Source organism: Oncorhynchus kisutch, unplaced genomic scaffold, assembly GCF_002021735.2.
Source record: "Oncorhynchus kisutch isolate 150728-3 unplaced genomic scaffold, Okis_V2 Okis05a-Okis16b_hom, whole genome shotgun sequence".
Classification (NCBI taxonomy): Eukaryota; Metazoa; Chordata; class Actinopteri; order Salmoniformes; family Salmonidae; genus Oncorhynchus; species Oncorhynchus kisutch.
This window is the reverse complement of record NW_022261982.1, coordinates 3034883-3053732: the sequence shown is the minus strand read 5'-3', so window position 1 is coordinate 3053732 and position 18850 is coordinate 3034883. Positions and strand designations below refer to the sequence as shown.

General features: G+C 47.0%; 1 protein-coding gene across 2 annotated transcripts in view; it reads right to left on the bottom strand.

Moving 5' to 3' along the window:
* Nucleotides 1-10569: 10569 nt before the first annotated feature.
* Nucleotides 10570-18850, bottom strand: part of nbeal1 (neurobeachin-like 1) — a 67442-nt gene continuing 59161 nt past the window's right edge. Inside the window, exons 50-57 of one of the 2 annotated variants that reach the window (XM_031813652.1) lie at nt 18632-18831; nt 18127-18299; nt 17928-18022; nt 17582-17698; nt 16353-16514; nt 15765-15913; nt 15068-15203; nt 10570-13701 (exon numbers count right to left, since the gene is read on the bottom strand). In XM_031813652.1, coding sequence (XP_031669512.1) covers nt 13597-13701; nt 15068-15203; nt 15765-15913; nt 16353-16514; nt 17582-17698; nt 17928-18022; nt 18127-18299; nt 18632-18831 — 1137 coding nt within the window. In that variant the 3' untranslated portion in view covers nt 10570-13596. The remainder of the gene's footprint in view (nt 13702-15067; nt 15204-15764; nt 15914-16352; nt 16515-17581; nt 17699-17927; nt 18023-18126; nt 18300-18631; nt 18832-18850) is intronic. The other variant, XM_031813653.1, reaches the window with a different exon arrangement.

Sequence of the window (18850 nt, the reverse complement as noted above, 5' to 3'; positions counted from 1 at the left end):
CCCACCCCCTCCTATTGGTGTCGGGACAGTGGCAATGTTCTCGGTCCAGGCCCCCAGCAGCCGTGGTGGGGCCAGGTCGATCAGTGTAGGGGACCTGGAGGCAGTGCTGCTGCATGGGGCATCGTCTTCCCTCCTCTGCCCTCCGGAACCAAGAGAGCCAAGCCCAGCAAAATTCAGCTTCCACCGACTTCCAATGCTGCCCATTCCAGCAGCCTCTCTCTGGGTCTGGGTCCACCCCGACTCCCTCACTCCTCCAGCGGCACCACTACCAGTCCTCCCCTGGTCTCGGTCACTCTTCCCCCTGGACGGGCTCTCCTGGTAAGGCTGGTAGCTGGGGTTAGCTGGCTGACCCTCCTCCTGCTGGTAGCTGGGGTTAGCTGGCTGACATTCCTCCTGCTGGTAGCTGGGGTTAGCTGGATGACACTCCTCTTGCTGGTAGCTGGGGTTAGCTGGGTGACACTCCTCCTGCTGGTAGCTGGGGTTAGCTGGGTGACACTCCTCCTGCTGGTAGCTGGGGCTAGCTGGCTGACATTCCTCCAGCTGCCCATGCCTGCTCTGTTGGCGCGAGTGCACCAGGGTGGCATGGAGGGCCACCTCGGGGGTCAGCGTCAGAGAGGAGAGCGTCTTGAGGAGGGAGGACGATACTGTAGCATGCACCTCCTTTTTCTTCTGGACCTCCTCCTCTCTGTCTTCCTCCTCTCCGTCTTCCTCCTCTCCGTCTTCCTCCTCTCCGTCTTCCTCCTCTCCTTCTTCCTCCTCTCCTTCTTCCTCCTCCTCTCCTTCTTCCTCCTCCTCTCCTTCTTCCTCCTCCTCTCCTTCTTCCTCCTCTCCTTCCTCCTCCTCTCCTTCTTCCTCCAGGGTAGTAAGAACACAGAGGGAGGTCAGGTGGATGGGAACGGGGACTGCGGCCACATTGGTGGGTTTAGGGATGTGTCTGGTACTGGGCTGAGCGGAGGTGGAGGCTGAGGTGGAAGCTGGGGTGGCGGGACCCTCAGGCAGGACCAGGGTGACGTGTCTGGGGGAAGAGGTGGCCCGGGACTGGACAAGGTGGTCCATGGAGCTGGAGACCACACTGCTAGGGGGAGATGCCTTATGGGCCACGGCTGATGTAGGTGGGGTGGCTACTGTAGGTGGGGTGGCTACTGTTGGCGGTGTGGTATATTGATCAGATGGAGGTGGAGAGAATGGAGCTGACTGGGCAACCTGGGTGGAGGCCATACATGTGGACAGGCCAGATGCTGCAGCCAGGGTCTTTCTGGGAGATGGAGGCTTGCTCATTTCAGACACTTCGTTCTCGTTGACTAAGGGTATTTTCTCCTGTAAGGAAACAGCAGAAGAAATTACACATGAAAGATACTCTGTCTGTGTGTGCGTGTGTGTGTGTGTGTGTGTGTGTGTGTGTGTGTGTGTGTGTGTGTATAAACACAGATCAGCACTACCTGTTGCATGGCAAGGCGCTTTAAAAGTGGCACAGGGGGAGTCACACCTGCAACAAAAAAACAGTGACATCAAAATCAGCACTGCCATGGATATTGATATTAACCAGAGAAATCCATATGCAACATCCTATCTGTCTTTTTGCCGTTGCCGAGTTTAGCCATGTATGTGTGTGTTTGTGTCCGTGAGCGTGTGTGTCCATGAGTGTGTGTGTGTTTGTGTCCGTGAGTGTGTGTGTCCATGAGTGTGTGAGTGTGTGTGTCCGTGAGTGTGTGTGTCCGTGAGTGTGTGTGTCCGTGAGTGTGTGTGTGTTTGTGTCCGTGAGTGTGTGTGTCCGTGAGTGTGTGTGTCCGTGAGTGTGTGTGTCCGTGAGTGTGTGTGTCCGTGAGTGTGTGTGTCCGTGAGTGTGTGTGTCCGTGAGTGTGTGTGTCCGTGAGTGTGTGTGTCCGTGAGTGTGTGTGTCCGTGAGTGTGTGTGTCCGTGAGTGTGTGTGTCCGTGAGTGTGTGTGTCCGTGAGTGTGTGTGTCCGTGAGTGTTTGTGTCCGTGAGTGTGTGTGTCCGTGAGTGTGTGTGTCCATGAGTGAAAGGTTGCCCAACCCAATGGCCCCGTGGGCAACATGTTGTCTCTCTGTTGTTTCGCCGCCTCTGAACAGCCTCCAAAATTGAGCAGCTTGGAGACCATCGTTGCCTTTTTCCTCCACTTAGAGAGAACCTGCAAACACACACCAGACAAAACCCTCTCAGATATACTGTTTTACAGGACACAGCACTGCCCTACAGCTCAACCAAGAGGGTCATTGGCGTAGAATTGAATATACACACAGGGTTAGTGTAAATAAAGCATTTACAGAGAACACACACTACGATTGTGGCCAATTCAGGAAATTAATCATGACAAATCTGTATAGGACTTCCTGAATGAACTGAGTTGATAGAAAGAAAGAGAGAGAGAGAGAGAGTTGAGTTACAGACAGACAGACCTTGAACCTCTTGTTCATCCTCCAGGGGGTACCGGTTCTAATCCCTTTCTTCATCACCAGTTTCTCCAGGTACTGCAGGGAGTCCTCGGACGACTCAAACGCCTCCATCTCCTCATGCATCTGCAGTAGCCTGGGCATCATGGGGGTAATAACTTAACATTAGGGATCCGTTCCAAATAGTACCCTATTCCCTTTCTCGCACACTACTTTTGACCAGGGCTCTGGTTCCTTTACATCCCACAGGGCTCTGTTTCCTTTACATCCTACAGGGCTCCGGTTCCTTTACATCCCACAGGGCTCCGGTTCCTTTACATCCCACAGGGCTCCGTTTCCTTTACATCCCACAGGGCTCCGTTTCCTTTACATCCCACAGGGCTCCGTTTCCTTTACATCCCACAGGGCTCCGGTTCCTTTACATCCCACAGGGCTCCGGTTCCTTTACATCCCACAGGGCTCCGGTTCCTTTACATCCCACAGGGCTCCGGTTCCTTTACATCCCACAGGGCTCCGGTTCCTTTACATCCCACAGGGCTCCGTTTCCTTTACATCCCACAGGGCTCCGGTTCCTTTACATCCCACAGGGCTCCGGTTCCTTTACATCCCACATGGCTCCGATTCCTTCACATCCCACATGGCTCCGGTTCCTTCACATCCCACAGGGCTCCGGTTCCTTTACATCCCACAGGGCTCCGGTTCCTTTACATCCCACAGGGCTCCGGTTCCTTTACATCCCACAGGGCTCTGGTTTCTTTACATCCCACAGGGCTCTGGTTCCTTTACATCCCACAGGGCTCTGGTTCCTTTACATCCCACAGGGCTCTGGTTCCTTTACATCCCACAGGGCTCCGGTTCCTTTACATCCCACAGGGCTCTGGTTCCTTTACATCCCACAGGGCTCTGGTTCCTTTACATCCCACAGGGCTCTGGTCAAAAGGAATGCACTATATACAGTGTCAAGAAAAGGATGTGAACCCTTTGGAAATACCTGGATTTCTGCATAAATTGGTCATAAAATCTATTCTGATCTCCATCTAGGTCACAACAATAGACAAACCGGTGTGCTTAAACTAATAACACACAAACAAAATTATACGTTTTCATGTCTTTATTGAACACACTGTGCAAACAATCAGAAAACAATCAGAAAGTATGTGAACCCTTGGATTGAATAACTGGTTGGCAGAAATAACCTCAACCAAACGTTTTCTGTAGTTGTGGATCAGACCTGCACAACAGTCAGGAGAAACTTTGGACCATTCCTCTTTACAAAACTGTTTAAGTTCAGCAATATTCTTGGGATGTCCGATGTGAACTGCTCTCGAGGTCATGCCACAGCATCTCAGGACTCTGACTGGGCCAGACCAGAAGGTCAGGACTCTGACTGGGCCACTCCAGAAGGTCAGGACTCTGACTGGGCCACTCCAAAAGGTCAGGACTCTGACTGGGCCACTCCAGAAGGTCAGGACTCTGACTGGGCCACTCCAGAAGGTCAGGACTCTGACTGGGCCACTCCAGAAGGTCAGGACTCTGACTGGGCCACTCCAGAAGGTCAGGACTCTGACTGGGCCACTCCAGAAGGTCAGGACTCTGACTGGGCCACTCCAGGAGGCATATTTTCTTCTGTTGAAGGCATTCTGTTGTTGATTTACTTCTGTGTTTTGGGTCGTTGTCCTGTTGCATCACCCAACTTCTGTTGAGCTTCTATTTGGAGGACCGACAGCCTTACATTATCCTGAAAAATGTGTTGATAAACGTGGGAATTCATTTTTCCGTCAATGATAGCAAGCTGTCCAGGCCCTGAGGCAGCAAAGCAGACCCAAACCACGATGCTCCCTCCACCATACTTTACAGTTGGGATGAGGTTATGTTGGTGTGCTGTGCCTTTTTTTCTCTCCACACAGTCTTGTGTGTTCCTTCCAAACAACTCAACTGTAGTTTCATCTGTCCACAGAATATGTTGTCAGTAGCTCTGTGGAACATCCAGGTGCACATTTGCAAACTTCAGACGTGCAGCAATGTTTTTATTGGACAGCAATGGCTTTTTACATTTGTTGAAATACATTTTTATTTAACCTTTATTTAACTTGGCAAGTCAGTTAAGAACAAATTATTATTTACAATGACGGCCTACCAAAGGCCTCCTGCGGGGATGGGGGCCTGAGATTATATATTTTTTAAACACAATATAAATATAGGACAAAACACATATCACAACGAGAGACTACAGAAAGAGAGTCCTAAGATGACAACATAGCAAGGCAGCAACACATGACAACACAGCATGGTAGCAACACAACATAACAACAACATGGTATCAACACAACATGATAGCAGCACAAAACATGGTACAAACATTATTGGGCACAGACAACAGCACAAAGGGCAAGAAGGTAGAGACAACACCATGCAAAGCAGCCACAACTGTCAGTAAGAGTCCATGATTGAGTCTTTCAATGAAGAGATTGAGATGAAACTGTCCAGTTTGAGTGTTTGTTGCAGCTCTTTCCAGTCGCTAGCTGCAGTGAACTGAAAAGAGGAGCGACTCAGGGATGTGTGTGCTTTGGGGACCTTTAACAGAACGTGACTGGCAGAACGGGTGTTGTATGTGGAGGATGAGGGCTGCAGTAGATATCTCAGATAGGGGGGAGTGAGGCCTAAGAGGGTTTTATAAATAAGCATCAACCAGTGGGTCTTGAGCCGGGTATACAGAGATGACCAGTTCACAGAGGAGTATAGAGTGCAGTGATGTGTCCTATAAGGAGCATTGGTGGCAAATCTGATGGCTGAATGGTAAAGAACATCTAGCCACTCGAGAGCACTCTTACCTGCCCATCTATAAATGAAGTCTCCGTAATCTTTTTTAAATTTATTTTTAACCTTTATTTAAGTAGGCAAATCAGTTAAGAACAAATTCTTATTTTCAATGACAGCCTAGGAACAGTGGGTTAACTGCCTTGTTCAGGGGCAGAACGACAGATTTTTACCTTGTCAGCTCGGCGATTCGATCTTGCAACCTTTCGGTTACTAGTCCAACCCAGGTAGCCTAGCATGGGTAGGATGGTCATCTGAATCATGGTTAGTTTGGCAGCTGGGGTGAAAGAGGAGCGATTACGAGAGGAAACCAAGTCTAGATTTAACTTTAGCCTGCAGCTTTGATATGTGCTGAGAGAAGGACAGTGCACCGTCTAGCCATACTCCCAAGTACTTCTATGAGGTGACTATGAGGTGACTACCTCGAGCTCAAAGCCCTCAGAGGTAGTATTCACACCGTACCAAACCACATGACCTTTATTTTGGAGGTGTTCAGAACAAGGTTAAGGGCAGAGAAAGCTTGTTAGACACTAAGAAGCTTTGTTGTAGAGCATTTAACACAAAATCCGGGCAGGGGCCAGCTGAGTATAAATGGATGAGAGCTTCCTAATAAATTGAGAAGAGTGTGGGGCCTAGGATCGAGCCTTGGGGTACTCCCTTGGGTACAGGCAGCAGATTTCCTGACTTTATAGACTGCACTCTTTGAGAGAGGTAGTTAGCAAACCAACCCAAAGACCCTCAGCTTCTTTCGTGGTGTCCTCCCATGCACACCATTCTTCTTTTTTTTACCCCCTTTTTCGTGGTATTCAATTGTTACTGTCTTGTCTCATCGCTACAACTCCCGTACGGGCTCGGGAGAGACGAAGGTCGAGAGCCATGCGTCCTCCGAAACACAACCCAACCAAGCCGCACTGCTTCTTAACACAGCGCGCATCCAACCCGGAAGCCAGCCGCACCAATGTGTCGGAGGAAACACAGTACACCTAGCGACCTGGTCAGCATGTTCCAGAGATTTCTGTAAGTCTTTAGCTGATACTCTAGGATTCTTCTTAACCTCATTGAGCATTCTGCGCTGTGCTCTTGCAGTCATCTTTGCAGGACGGCCACTCCTAGGAAGAGTAGCAACATTGCTGAACTTTCTCCATTTATAAACCATTTGTCTTACCGTGGACTGATGAACATCAAGGCTTTTAGAGATACATTTGTAACCCTTTCCATCTTTATGCAAGTAAAATTCTTAGGTCTCCTGAGGTCTCTTTTGTTTGAGACATGGTTCACATCAGGCAATGCTTCTTGTGAATAGCAAACTCAAATTTTGTGAGTGTTTTTTATAGGGCAAGGCTGCTCTAACCAACATTTCCAATCTCATTGATTGAACTCCAGGTTAGCTGAAACCTGACTCCAATTAGCTTTTGGAGAAGTCATTAGCCTAGGGGTTCACATACTTTTCCCAACCTATACTGTGAATGTTAAAATTATGTTTTCAGTATAGACAACAACAAAACAATCATTTGTGTGTTATCAGTTTAAGCACACTATGTTTGTCTATTGTTGTGACTTAGATGAAGATCAGATCAAATTTGATGACCAGAAATCCAGGTAACTCCAAAGGGTTCACATACTTTTTATTGTCACTGTAGGGAATAGGGAATCATTTGGGACGTTTCCTACCTGCATCCTTCCTGTTCTCTCTAAGATAACACTAAATTGACCACTTAGCAATATCAGATAATTTTATATTATGGTTATTTAACGTTATTTTCCACTTACCTTGGATATAATTAATTCACTAAGGCAGTTTTTGGACAGTAGACATTTGTTTTGTTAGTGTAGCTACTATGCATCATTTTCAGAAAATGGGCTGAAAACAGTATACACTTTGACCTTTGAACCCAGAATGAGATTCCATAATAAACCGTACCTGCCCCTCTTCTCCATACATTCCAGGATGATGGGGGATATTGTGCTGTTTGAGGGGTAAGTCGTCCTGTTGTCTGGGTTGGTGGTCTCTCTGTACATCAGCGCTGCGATGAAGTCTGAATAAGGTACTGGCTTAGGAGTGACCACATTACTGTAGACACAGGGAGCGATATGTTACATGGCAGAATATCGGTCTGTCAAATCTAGGCGGAAAAAACTCACACAAAAGAGTCACAGTGTCAGAAGTGTCAATAGTTAAGAATTCATGTACAGTATTTGAGTGTGTCCGTGACTCACTAGTGATGGTCTTTGCGGTCGTCCGGTGGTGGACAGCGGAGGAAGAGCGAGTGCTCCACTAGGCTCTCCATGTTTCTATTTGGGTGCTTCAACTAGGGAGTAAATAATAGATAGGCAAGATCAATTCTTCCTCCACATCTACACAAACACTGATGTGTCTCCCTCTAACCTGGTGGGAGTATCCGTAACCCAAGGATCCATACGCAATCACCATCTCCATCTCCAGCTTACAGATGATCTGGAAAACAAGTCGGCTTTTATTGCGTGTCAATACAGGAATCCATTGTACAAAACTTCCATTGAACATGACATAACTGTCCCACATGTTGACCATGGTGTCAGATTCATATTCTGTACCTGGCGCTTGAGCCTCAGCTCCAGCAGGTGGTTCATTTGTGATTTCTGATTAGAGAACAGGACAGAGGACAAGACAGTTGATATCTGGTCCTGCAGGCCAGCCTTCTAGCAGCAGGTTAATGACAATACTTGTACCATCGACTGAAAGCTCAAATAGAAAGAACCCATTGGTTCTTTAGTGGAGGACATCCACATGTGTTGAGTCCTGGACAGCTTTGTACACTCACTCTTATGATCATCATTTTATTATTATCCCATTTAAACATGGCATGGTGAGCATGAAGGGGCGGTGGGTTCGTCCCCATCGCTCCTGTCCGTGTCACTCACACTGAGGATGTCCAGCAGTTTGACAAAGGTCTTTCCTATGAGCTTGGGAACGCCCGTGTCCTGCTCAAAGAAGATGAGCTCCACCCCCAGACGGTGAGACTCACAGACACCCAGCGTGTTATCAGTGCTCTTAGGAATCTGAAACATCCAAATGAGTCATTGATTGATTGTGTTAAGGTCTTGGATAGAGGAAGAACCTGTCCTGTTAGAAACGGAAAATAATATTCCTACAACTTTCTCTATACAGTATTACAATAGCTGGCCCCATACTGTACCTGCAGTGTAGCCAACTCCTTTGTCATGACCAACACATGAATCCAGACAGAGAGAAGTTGGCTAGAGCATCAACTAATATACCTACTTACCTGTATGGAGAAATACTTCCACTCGTTGAAGCAGAGGGGGAACTTGGAGCGCTCAGCCTTGGAGTCCTTGTAGGGCTGGACCATAGTGCACTTCACCTTCTCCCCAATACTCGCCCTCAGGAAGCCCTGGGTGCCTTTCTTTATGGAAGCTGGGAACACAACGCTCATGAAAACACTCATTTTACTAGTCATTTAGCAGACACTTATCCAGGGCCACTTACGATGGCATAACTTATAACTACCTCAGTTAGCACACTGACACACACACAAAGCTTTGGCATGGTGAATAGGGTCTAATGATTTCACTGTTAGGGGTCACTGAGAAGGATACCGTTTTTATTGAAATCCCTGCAGTTTTTCAGATGGACTGTTAGACATCCTTTCTGTAAACAAAATATACTATTTTAAACACTACAGTCCTTTAATGTAATAATAATATGCATGTCAGGTGTAAAATCTATATTCCAGTTAACTAAGCATAATAATGTGAATTGACAATACTAGAATGCAAATTCACTAGAGGGCCTCGTGGAATTAGTGGTGGTGGTGGGGGAAGCTCCTCCTCCTCTTCCTCATCGTCATCAGGAACAGGCTCGGCTCTTGATACTCTTCTCAACAGCTGTGAAAATGAACCAGGTAGCAACCCAGCCCTCTAGTGTTATGCCCGTGACAACTGATGGTTCAATGTGCATCTATTAAACTGAGAAAATACTGTAGGCGTATTTCTAGGGTAAATATGCCTGCCTGTTGTAACAATTATATTTACATTCCCAATGAGATTGACTGATTTTCCATCCGTTGGTGGCCCTTCGGTCGTCGTTGCCACTGGATCAGTCATGATACACCTCGGCGACTAGTATTTTCTGAGGAAGTTTGTAAAATAGGAAGCAAATGTGCCACTGGAAAACGCTTTCAGAATAGGGATAGAACTTGCGCTGTTGTCATGGCAACATAGGTTCCAACAAAAACAAGCGAGACCTTGTTCTATCCGGGGAGCGTTCGTTAATTTACTCTGGAGTGCGCCCAGTCAGTGTGCTCAGAGCTTTGTCAGATTGTCCGTTCGTAAAATCAGTTTCGCTCTCGGAGCGTTCAGAGCTTTGGTCGAGGAGTGGGGTTGAGCCGAGTGTTCGGCTGTCAATCACCCAAGCTAACTGGCTAAAGTTAGCTAGCTTGCTAGCTACTTCCAGACAAAAATGAGAGTTCACGTCAATGACCATTTCCCACCCAAACAGATGGTTAGGCTGTTTTAATTTAATTAAAAACATATTTTTATTTATTTAACAATTTAACTACGCATTTTTGCCGACGTTTACTGACACTGGCCATATACGGGTGTTGAGCGTTCGTGAGCGTTCGTAAATTCATAATTTTCTGGCACACTCAGACGAGTGTTCTGAAATCGTAGTATATAGCCTGAGGGAATTTACGAACGCACCCCATGTTCAGCAGTGTAAGCGTTCCAAGCAGTTTACAACTTGGTCGCCCCCTAGTGAAATATTTATGTACTGTTAAAAAAAAAAAAACATGCATTTACGCTGATTGTACAAAACATTAGGAACACCTGCTCTTTCCAAGACAGACTGACCAGGTGAATTATATTATCCCTTATTGATGTCACCTGTTAAATCCACTTCAATCCATATATGAACTGGATGAGCCAGGTTAAGGTTTTTTTTTTTTTACACATGGATTGTGTGCCATTCAGAGGGGGAATGGGTAAGACAAAAATATTTAAGTGCCTTTGAACGGGGTATGGTAGTAGGTGCCAGGCGCATCGGTTTGTGTCAAGAACTGCAATGCTGCTGGGTTTTTCATGCTCAACAGTTTCCTGTGTGTATCAAGAATGGTTCATCAGCCAAAGGACATCCAGCCAACTTGACACAACTGTGGGAAGCATTGGAGTCAACATGGGCCAGCAACCCTGTGGAATGCTTTCAGCACCTTGTAGAGTCCATGCCCCACCGAATTGAGGCTGTTCTGAGGGCAAAATAGGGCACTCCAAATTAGGAAGGTGTTCATAATGTTGTGTACACAGTGTCCTATTTTCACAGCTACAAATCAGCCATACATATGAATGACATTTTTGACAAGACTTTAATGATTACTTTCCACTTGTGTATACAAAGCAGTTTGTCTGTACAGAATGGACCAGGGAAACATTTAAAACAATCACTTACAATTTAGTACCTGGAAAGTGCAAAAAGTACAATTAAAATCCACTAAAATAAAAATCATGCTGTACATTATACACCAGTATTTATAAATCAGATATACACACACACATCCATTTTGGTGACAGTCACAGAGCAAGCAGCTAAGGTAAGACACCAATATATTCCAGATTTTTAGTCAACTTTGTTTACAGTTCTAGATTCTTGGTTCCTATTGGATGTTAAGTTTGTGGAATGCTGCTATCCATGGGTTATCATGGAGGGAGGGGTAAAACAAAGAACTCTACACACTAACCGGATAATTGTCTGTATGATGCAACGTGGATAAAAAGGCACTGTTTCAGTGGTGGGGTCGGAAGAAAGTCAGAAAACAAGATAGTGGTGTCGTCTGCCTGACAAACTAAGATTGACAAAAATAGAAACATTTATTAAATACATCCTTTGGAAAAAATGAGTAACACATCCTGATGAGAATGGAAACAGTTTAAAGGAGTATGCCATCGAGACACATCAGCATAAACAATTAAAAATAAACATATTGAAACGGCCTCTTGGTTAAAAAAGGGCACACGTTGGTCTGTGATTGCATTCTCCGGACAGATTGCGGAGACACTTAAAAGAGAAGACCAAAAACAACCACACTGCACATAGAAGTCTGATCCCTAATCTATAACCACCATAGAATCAGAATGATTGACTCTAAGTCCATGATAGATAAGAACCAGAATCACTGAATTGTTACCAAGAAGGCAAATGATATGACAAGGAAATAAGGAATTTGGCATTTTAAGAAACTACTGTCATCATGAACATACACACTCACATTATGCAACAGATGACCTACCCCGACCAAACTGTCATTTTGATTTGACAGGAGCATAACAACCATAAGGATTCAATGGGGGGTGAAATCATTCATCATCTCAAACATTGACATAAAAACACGAATGAAATCTCAAAAAGCCACGTTAGGCCTGGTTCACAGACACGTTTAGTGACGTTAATGCATTTATGGAACTCCAGAGGACCTTAACTAGCTGACATGGCTCCCAACTAAGAGACAATTATGGAAGGAGGAGGAACACTGAGGTGATTCTGACTGTTGGAAGATGACAGTCGTTTGGGATGTCCCTTGGCAGAATTAAGTTTAATCTCCCAATCGTGTTGTCCCGGTCAGAAAAACCAGGAAGACTGGAGATTTTTTTTTAGTTCAGCCTTGACAAGAGGCTGGAATGTACCAATGCACAGTCAGCGGAGCAGAGGAAGGAACTGTATTGCTGTAACACTGACATCTCAAAAGCCCTTAGAAAGTCTCCCCTCCCATTCTGAAAGGTGGATCGATCCACCGTCTTTAGTTTTTCGCAGCATAAATCTTTGTTGAACAACTGAAGCACCACTTAAAAACATACAAATAATGTAGTGTGAATTTAAATAGCCTACAGGGAAAAAAGCTCATTTTCATTCATAAATAAACATTGATTCAAGTAACATAAAAACATTCTAGGATGGATCTAGAGCTAAACATTGCACACTAAGCCAGGTTCAGTATGGTTCGTCCCTCCGAAGCATGCGGTCTAACACAAGTGTGAGAAGCTTGCAGTGTGTGTAAGAGTGTAGTGTTTGAGGGGAGCAAGTCCTTTGGGCACAGTATGGGGTAGCTAGTGATTCTACAACACTAGGCTTCTCTCTTCTTCTGTAGTGTCAAACTAGCGGACTTTGGGTGCGTTCCAGGTCGTCTTTATTGCAGATTATCAGATTTCACAACACCTAGAGAAGTGTTCATCGTCTCAGAAACCACATTAAATGTCATATAGAAATCTACTGAGATTGCAATAGAGATGACATGGAACGCAGTCACAGGCTTCTCCAATAGGGAGGGGTCTATGCAAGTGTACATTAGCAAACAAGTGTGTTTGTGTCAGGCTTAGTACGAGTGTTGGATACCTTATGGCCCCGTCCTCTATACTAAATGAGGAGTGGTCCGGAAATGCCACGCAAAACACAACCTAACCACAGACCTTATACACATGCACGCATCTGTAAAAAAAAACTACAATTATCAGTAACATCAAACACAAAAAAACTAAACAAAAACATTGTGTTGTGACTGAACATAGCCCCTTACTGCTGCATAGGAGCCCTGAGGCATCGGTCACAGCCTAGTCAGACTGGAAGGCAAAACCAAGTCAACAAAAGCCCACGGGAGAAAACAACCAGCGAGAGACAACACACAGAAACACAAAGAGCGTACATTCACACACACACTGCTCAGTGGTCTCGGGTTCAGGGCTCGGAGAAGTATAAAATATAATTCCCATTGAAGTCAGTGTGATGTGATGGGTGGACCGTCAACCAGGTTAAGTGTTCCCATTGGAGTAATTACATTTCTACGTTGGGGATCCCCTTCATTCCTTGGGCCTGAGGTGGAGGGGTCAGAGGTCAGCTCAGATTGCTGTAGTGTGTGTCTGCATAGAGGGTCTCTGTAGTAGTGGGAGCCACTGGCCTGACCGTGCTAGTGATGATGGAGGAAGATGAAGAGTAATGGCCATGTGTGTCATTGAAGGGGAGGGGGGGGTGAGGGGATGTATGCACCTTCAGTTGGATCAGAAACTCGACGCCCGCGCCGGTTGGTCCGTCCTGACCTGCCCTACTCATCCGCTTAACCTTTACACACAGTTAAAACACACACACACCCCCCCCGTCTTCCACTCGTGGGTCAGTCTGTCCTTCCCAAGTCAGAGGGAGGAACAAAAAAGGAGAGTAAGATTCCCCCAAAACAGTCATCAGTCAATCAAAATGAGGGGTGGTTCAAATCTGATTGGGTAGACTGTGATGATTGGCAGGGCTGGCGGGCCAATCAGGCAGGCAGCAGGGTGAGGGGGTGTGGTGGTAGTGGAGAGGGGTGGGGGGTGGAAAGGGAGGTTGTGGGGGTCAGTTCTGGTTGCAGGCTGGCTGGTACTCTGTCTCTCCAGAAGAGATCTGGGTCAGGCGCTTGCTGGAGCCCCACAGCTTACGAGTGATCTGGCCTGAACGCATCTGAGAAGAGTGGAGGAAAGGAGGAGGAAGTGAGGAAGAGGAGAGAGATGAGGAGGAGGAGGAAAGTGTGAAGTCAAAAGAAACAAACAAAAAGCAGGATATGATTTATGAGCGACCGGTTAGTTCAGTAATGTTGGAATGACGTAGTGCCAGTTCAAAACCAAAGCTTGGTTCACTTTGAGGCAGAGGTCCATTTGTATAAAAGAAAAGGTGAGAGAAGTTGGGAGGGGATCAAATGATCAATTGAATCAAAGGTGATTCCCTGTGTCCCTCCCTATCCCATCATTACAGCCCCAGAGTTAACCTTACTTTCATGTCTACCAGTAGGGAGGAAGAAATCAGGGTTAAACCATTTTCACTTGAAGAGCAGGAAGACAATAAGGGTTAAACCATTTTCACTTGAGGAGCAGGAAGACAATAAGGGTTAAACCATTTTCACTCGAAGAGCAGGAAGACAATAAGGGTTAAACCATTTTCACTTGAGGAGCAGGAAGACAATAAGGGTTAAACCATTTTCACTTGAGGAGCAGGTGGGAATAAATGACAGCCTAGTGCATCTTATTATAGCGTAGCTTATTACTAATATAGTTTATATGGCTTGAATTTGCAGAGGAGTTCATCCAAGGCAATTCACAGCATGTCACAAATACATATTAAATCAGTCAATAATAATGACACTTCCGGTAAACAATATTGGACAACACCATCCCAAGGCCCAAAAAGAAGTCATTCCTCGGTTAGAATGAGGTAAACGGAAGCCCATGTTTTCATTTCACAGTAATATTCCAGGAGAGGGTGTGTTGTATTCATTCAGAAGGGTGTATGGAATGTCTCAAGTGTTACTGTGTGTGTGTGGTCACCAATCCTTGCAGGGCATGAATGGGCCAGGGTCCTGCTTCGCCCCAGAAACAGGGTCATGTTCATTAGGGCACGCAACAGAAAATGATTTGAAGTCTTACAACAGAAAACGGGGGGAATAAAGTCCAGGTAGCTCCTCCGCTGTTTGTCAGTTTTCTTCCGTTTGGTGCCTAATGAACACAACCGAGGTGTATGTGGCTAAGGAAGGACAGGTCATTTAGGACAAACTATTAGCACTACAACAGAGAGAGAATGGTATGCGGTGGTAGTTTGTAGGGTGAGTTTATGAAGTTCCCTCTGAGGTAAATACATTTTTTAAAATTGAATTGAGGGGGATGTTCTGCTCAGGGGGTCAGGGGTCAGGGCCCTGGGGGTTAAACATTAACTTGTCCCGGAGGCTCAGCCTGCGGGCGGGCGAGCGCACCCTCAGCGGGGCGAGCAGTGGCATTGCCATGAGGGGTGAGCCCTCCAGGCTCTGGGCGATGTAGTTTCTGAATGAGCTCTTTACCTCGGCCGGCTTGCCCACGCCCACAATGATCAGCTTGCCGTCCTGCAGGCCCACCAGCACGTGGCTCTGCTCCTTGGTGACAGACACGCAGCGTACGGGCACACGCATTGCCATGGGGGTGGCGCACAGGGACAGGCTGCCCGGAGGAGAGAGACAGAGTGAAGGGTTGGGTTAGACAGATATATATATATCAGGGATTTTTCTATATATATATATATATATATATATGAATAATAATAATAAACTGTATGTATGCATATATGATTTTGTTTTGGGCGGTGAAAACGTTCTCAGTGTAAACAACTAAAACCAGATGTAAAGTATGTAGACAAGATAAATGGAGATAAACTTTGAGAACTAACAAATCACCAAAATAAAACCTACAGTCAGGGAGAATTGAAAAGAACTATTTAGAAGTATTAATATTGTTATGTTTGAGTAAAAGAACACAGTATTAGACATGGTAAAATGGTCAAATGCATAGAATTGCAGGAAATGAGCTTTAATACTGCAGTATCAAACATTTGTAAAAATGCAGGAAATGGGCTTAAAAATGTATATATTTTCTTTAATCAGCCGTTCAGCGGGGCCCATTGCCACCCTTACCACCTGAGACCCTTTTTGATACAGCAAAAACCCTGTAGATGCATGCGTGCAGTCACGCACACAGACAGACAAACACAGGAAACAAGGTCACCTGTACAGGTCTCGTATGGAGAGGAAGCCCTGCTCGCTGCCGATAACCAGGTACTCCCCGGACACACACATGTCTGTCACCTGCTCCTTCAGGCCCTCCGTACACAGGTGCTTCCCATTGACAGAGTACAGGTGCAGGCCGTTCTTATCCTAAACAGGGACAGGATGAGAGACAATCGTTCACCAGGACCCAATCATAATGTACCATCTAGTGGTCAACTAGCATTTTGCTAGTGGTGAGTTATATGTGACGTACTGTACCAACTAAGTCAGTCACTCACTAAGCAAATAACTCACTCACCAACTCACTCACCCTCTGTCGCTCACCAACTAAGTCGCTATGGCTTCATTCAGTCCAATTCTGATATTCTTTCCACTAATTGGTTCAATGACCAATCACATCAGATCTTTCTCTGAGCTGATCTAATTGGTCGTGAATAAAATATCTGCATTGGGCTGTCCGTCTAAACGCACACACACACACACACAGTAGCTGCCTGGTCAGACTCCTGCACCAAAACACATTAAGATTTTAGAGAAGACGATCACAACATTTCCAACTACATATTAAGAACATGTGTTAGTGTACCTTGAGCGTGGCCTTGCCCTCTACACAGGTGTGAACCACCACACACCCCTCATAAGAGATAGCCAGGTGCAGGATGGAGACCGGCAGGGAGCTCTCACAGGGCGGCCGCAGACACCGCATGTACTGGCCCCGACGCACCGTGTGGATGATCACCGTCCCGTCCTGGTACACAGAAACAAAACATCAGCAAGATCCATCTATCAACCAACCCTTCAAACTTCTCTTCATCCAACCCTCCAACCTCCTGCATTCCTCCAACCTCCTGCATTCCTCCAACCTCCTGCATTCCTCCAACCTCCTGCATTCCTCCAACCTCCTGCATTCCTCCAACCTCCTGCATTCCTCCAACCTCCTGCATTCCTCCAACCTCCTGCATTCCTCCAACCTCCTGCATTCCTCCAACCTCCTGCATTCCTCCAACCTCCTGCATTCCTCCAACCTCCTGCATTCCTCCTCCAACCTCCTGCATTCCTCCTTCAACCCCTCCATCCCACCAACCCCTCCAACCCCTTCATCCCACCAACCCCTCCAACCCCTTCATCCCACCAACCCCTCCAATCCCTTCATCCCACCACCCCTCCATCCCACCAACCCCTCCAACCCCTTCATCCCCACCAACACCTCCAACCCCTTCATCCCACCAACCCTTTCATCCCTCCAACCCTCCATCCCACCAACCCCTTCATCCCCTCCATCCCACCAACCCCTTCATCCCACCAACCCCCCTCCAACCCCTTCATCCCACCAACCCCTCCATCCCACCAACCCCTCCAACCCCTTCATCCCACCAACCCCTTCATCCCACCAACCCCTCCAACCCCTTCATCCCACCAACCCCTCCAACCCCTTCATCCCACCAACCCCTTCATCCCCTCCATCCCCTTCATCCCCTCCAACCCCTTCATCCCCTCCAACCCCTTCATCCCCTCCAACCCCTTCATCCCCTCCAACCCCTTCATCCCCTCCAACCCCTTCATCCCCTTCATCCCCTCCAACCCCTTCATCCCCTCCATCCCCTCCAACCCCTTCATCCCCACCAACCCCTTCATCCCACCAACCCCTCCAACCCCTTCATCCCACCAACCCCTTCTTCCCCTCCATCCCACCAACCCCTTCATCCCCTTCATCCCACCAACCCCTTCATCCCCTCCATCCCACCAACCCCTTCATCCCACTAACCCCACCAACCCCTTCATCCCACCAACCCCTTCATCCCTCCAACCTCTTACCCGTGATCCAGAGACGGCCATATCCAGCTCTGTGCTGATGCTGACGCTCAGCACCTCGTCAGTGTGTCCATACAGCACCTGTACCGGCTTGGGACACAGCCCCACCGGACAACCTCCCTGTAGGACACACACAACACATTCAGTCACACGCTCATACACCTGGGTAGTGCTCAGTAGGATATACAGTAGTAAAACAGTTTGCAACCAAAAGCAGATGTGTCAAACAGTTTCACTTTTTTTCTTTTTAGTGTACTAACATCAAACGTTTCCACAGTAACAATGCAGTACAAATGCTTTCTAGTCAGTGTAGTGTATTCCAATAAACCCTCAGGCTTCATGATCTCACCTGCTGCAGCACCTGCCACACCATACAGGTGTTGTCCCTGGATCCAGAGATCAAGTGGATCCCACAGTAGTCTGTCGACAGGCACGTGACTATGTCTGCGGTGAGAGAGAAGACACCAAATAATTACTATACTGTATGTACAGACAGTGTGTGTGTGTGTGTCTGAGTGCATGCATGTGTGTGTGAGATCCATCCATACCCATGTGTCTGATGTGATGTCCCACAGTCTTTCCCTTGACCAGGGAGGTGACCCTCAGGCTGTTGTCCCAGTGGCCACCGCTGAACAGGAGCTTCCCGTCATGTGACACCACAAACAGACCTGCGGTCACCTCCACGCCCGGAGAGAAGGGCCCGCCCAGGACCCGCTGGGTCCTAGAGAGAGGGGGAGGGGCAGAAAGGAGGAGACCTCAGATACATACCTCACAGAATAACTTTATGACCAAGTAATGACATCAAGTGCCCTCCAAAGGTCTGTTCCAAAACATTTAAAGTGCATTCTTCCCGTCTCCCCTCCTGGAGATAATCACAGATCTGGATATGTATCGGCAGAGTTTCCATCATACTGACAAACCAAACATTCTCAGATGAGTGATTACTTCAAGGAATGGAGGTAAGAACTCAAACAGGGCTCCCGGCCCCCCAGTCAGACTACCATGCCCCATAGTTTCAAGTAGAAAAGGGGGTGGTGTTGGGGAGGGACTGACTTGGGGTTGGTCACGGTGGGGTCCTTGATGAAGGTAAAGTAGTTGGAGATATTCTTGTCATAAGGCAGCCAGCCATGGGTTCCCATCAGACAGTTCTGACTCAGGGTCACCATAGTGTCTGGGCTTCCCTGGGTGATGAAGGAGTGGGACTGGTTCTTGGGCACCACGGCTTTCACCAGAGGCACGTTGTCATTGATCCCCTACAAATCAACATTTATT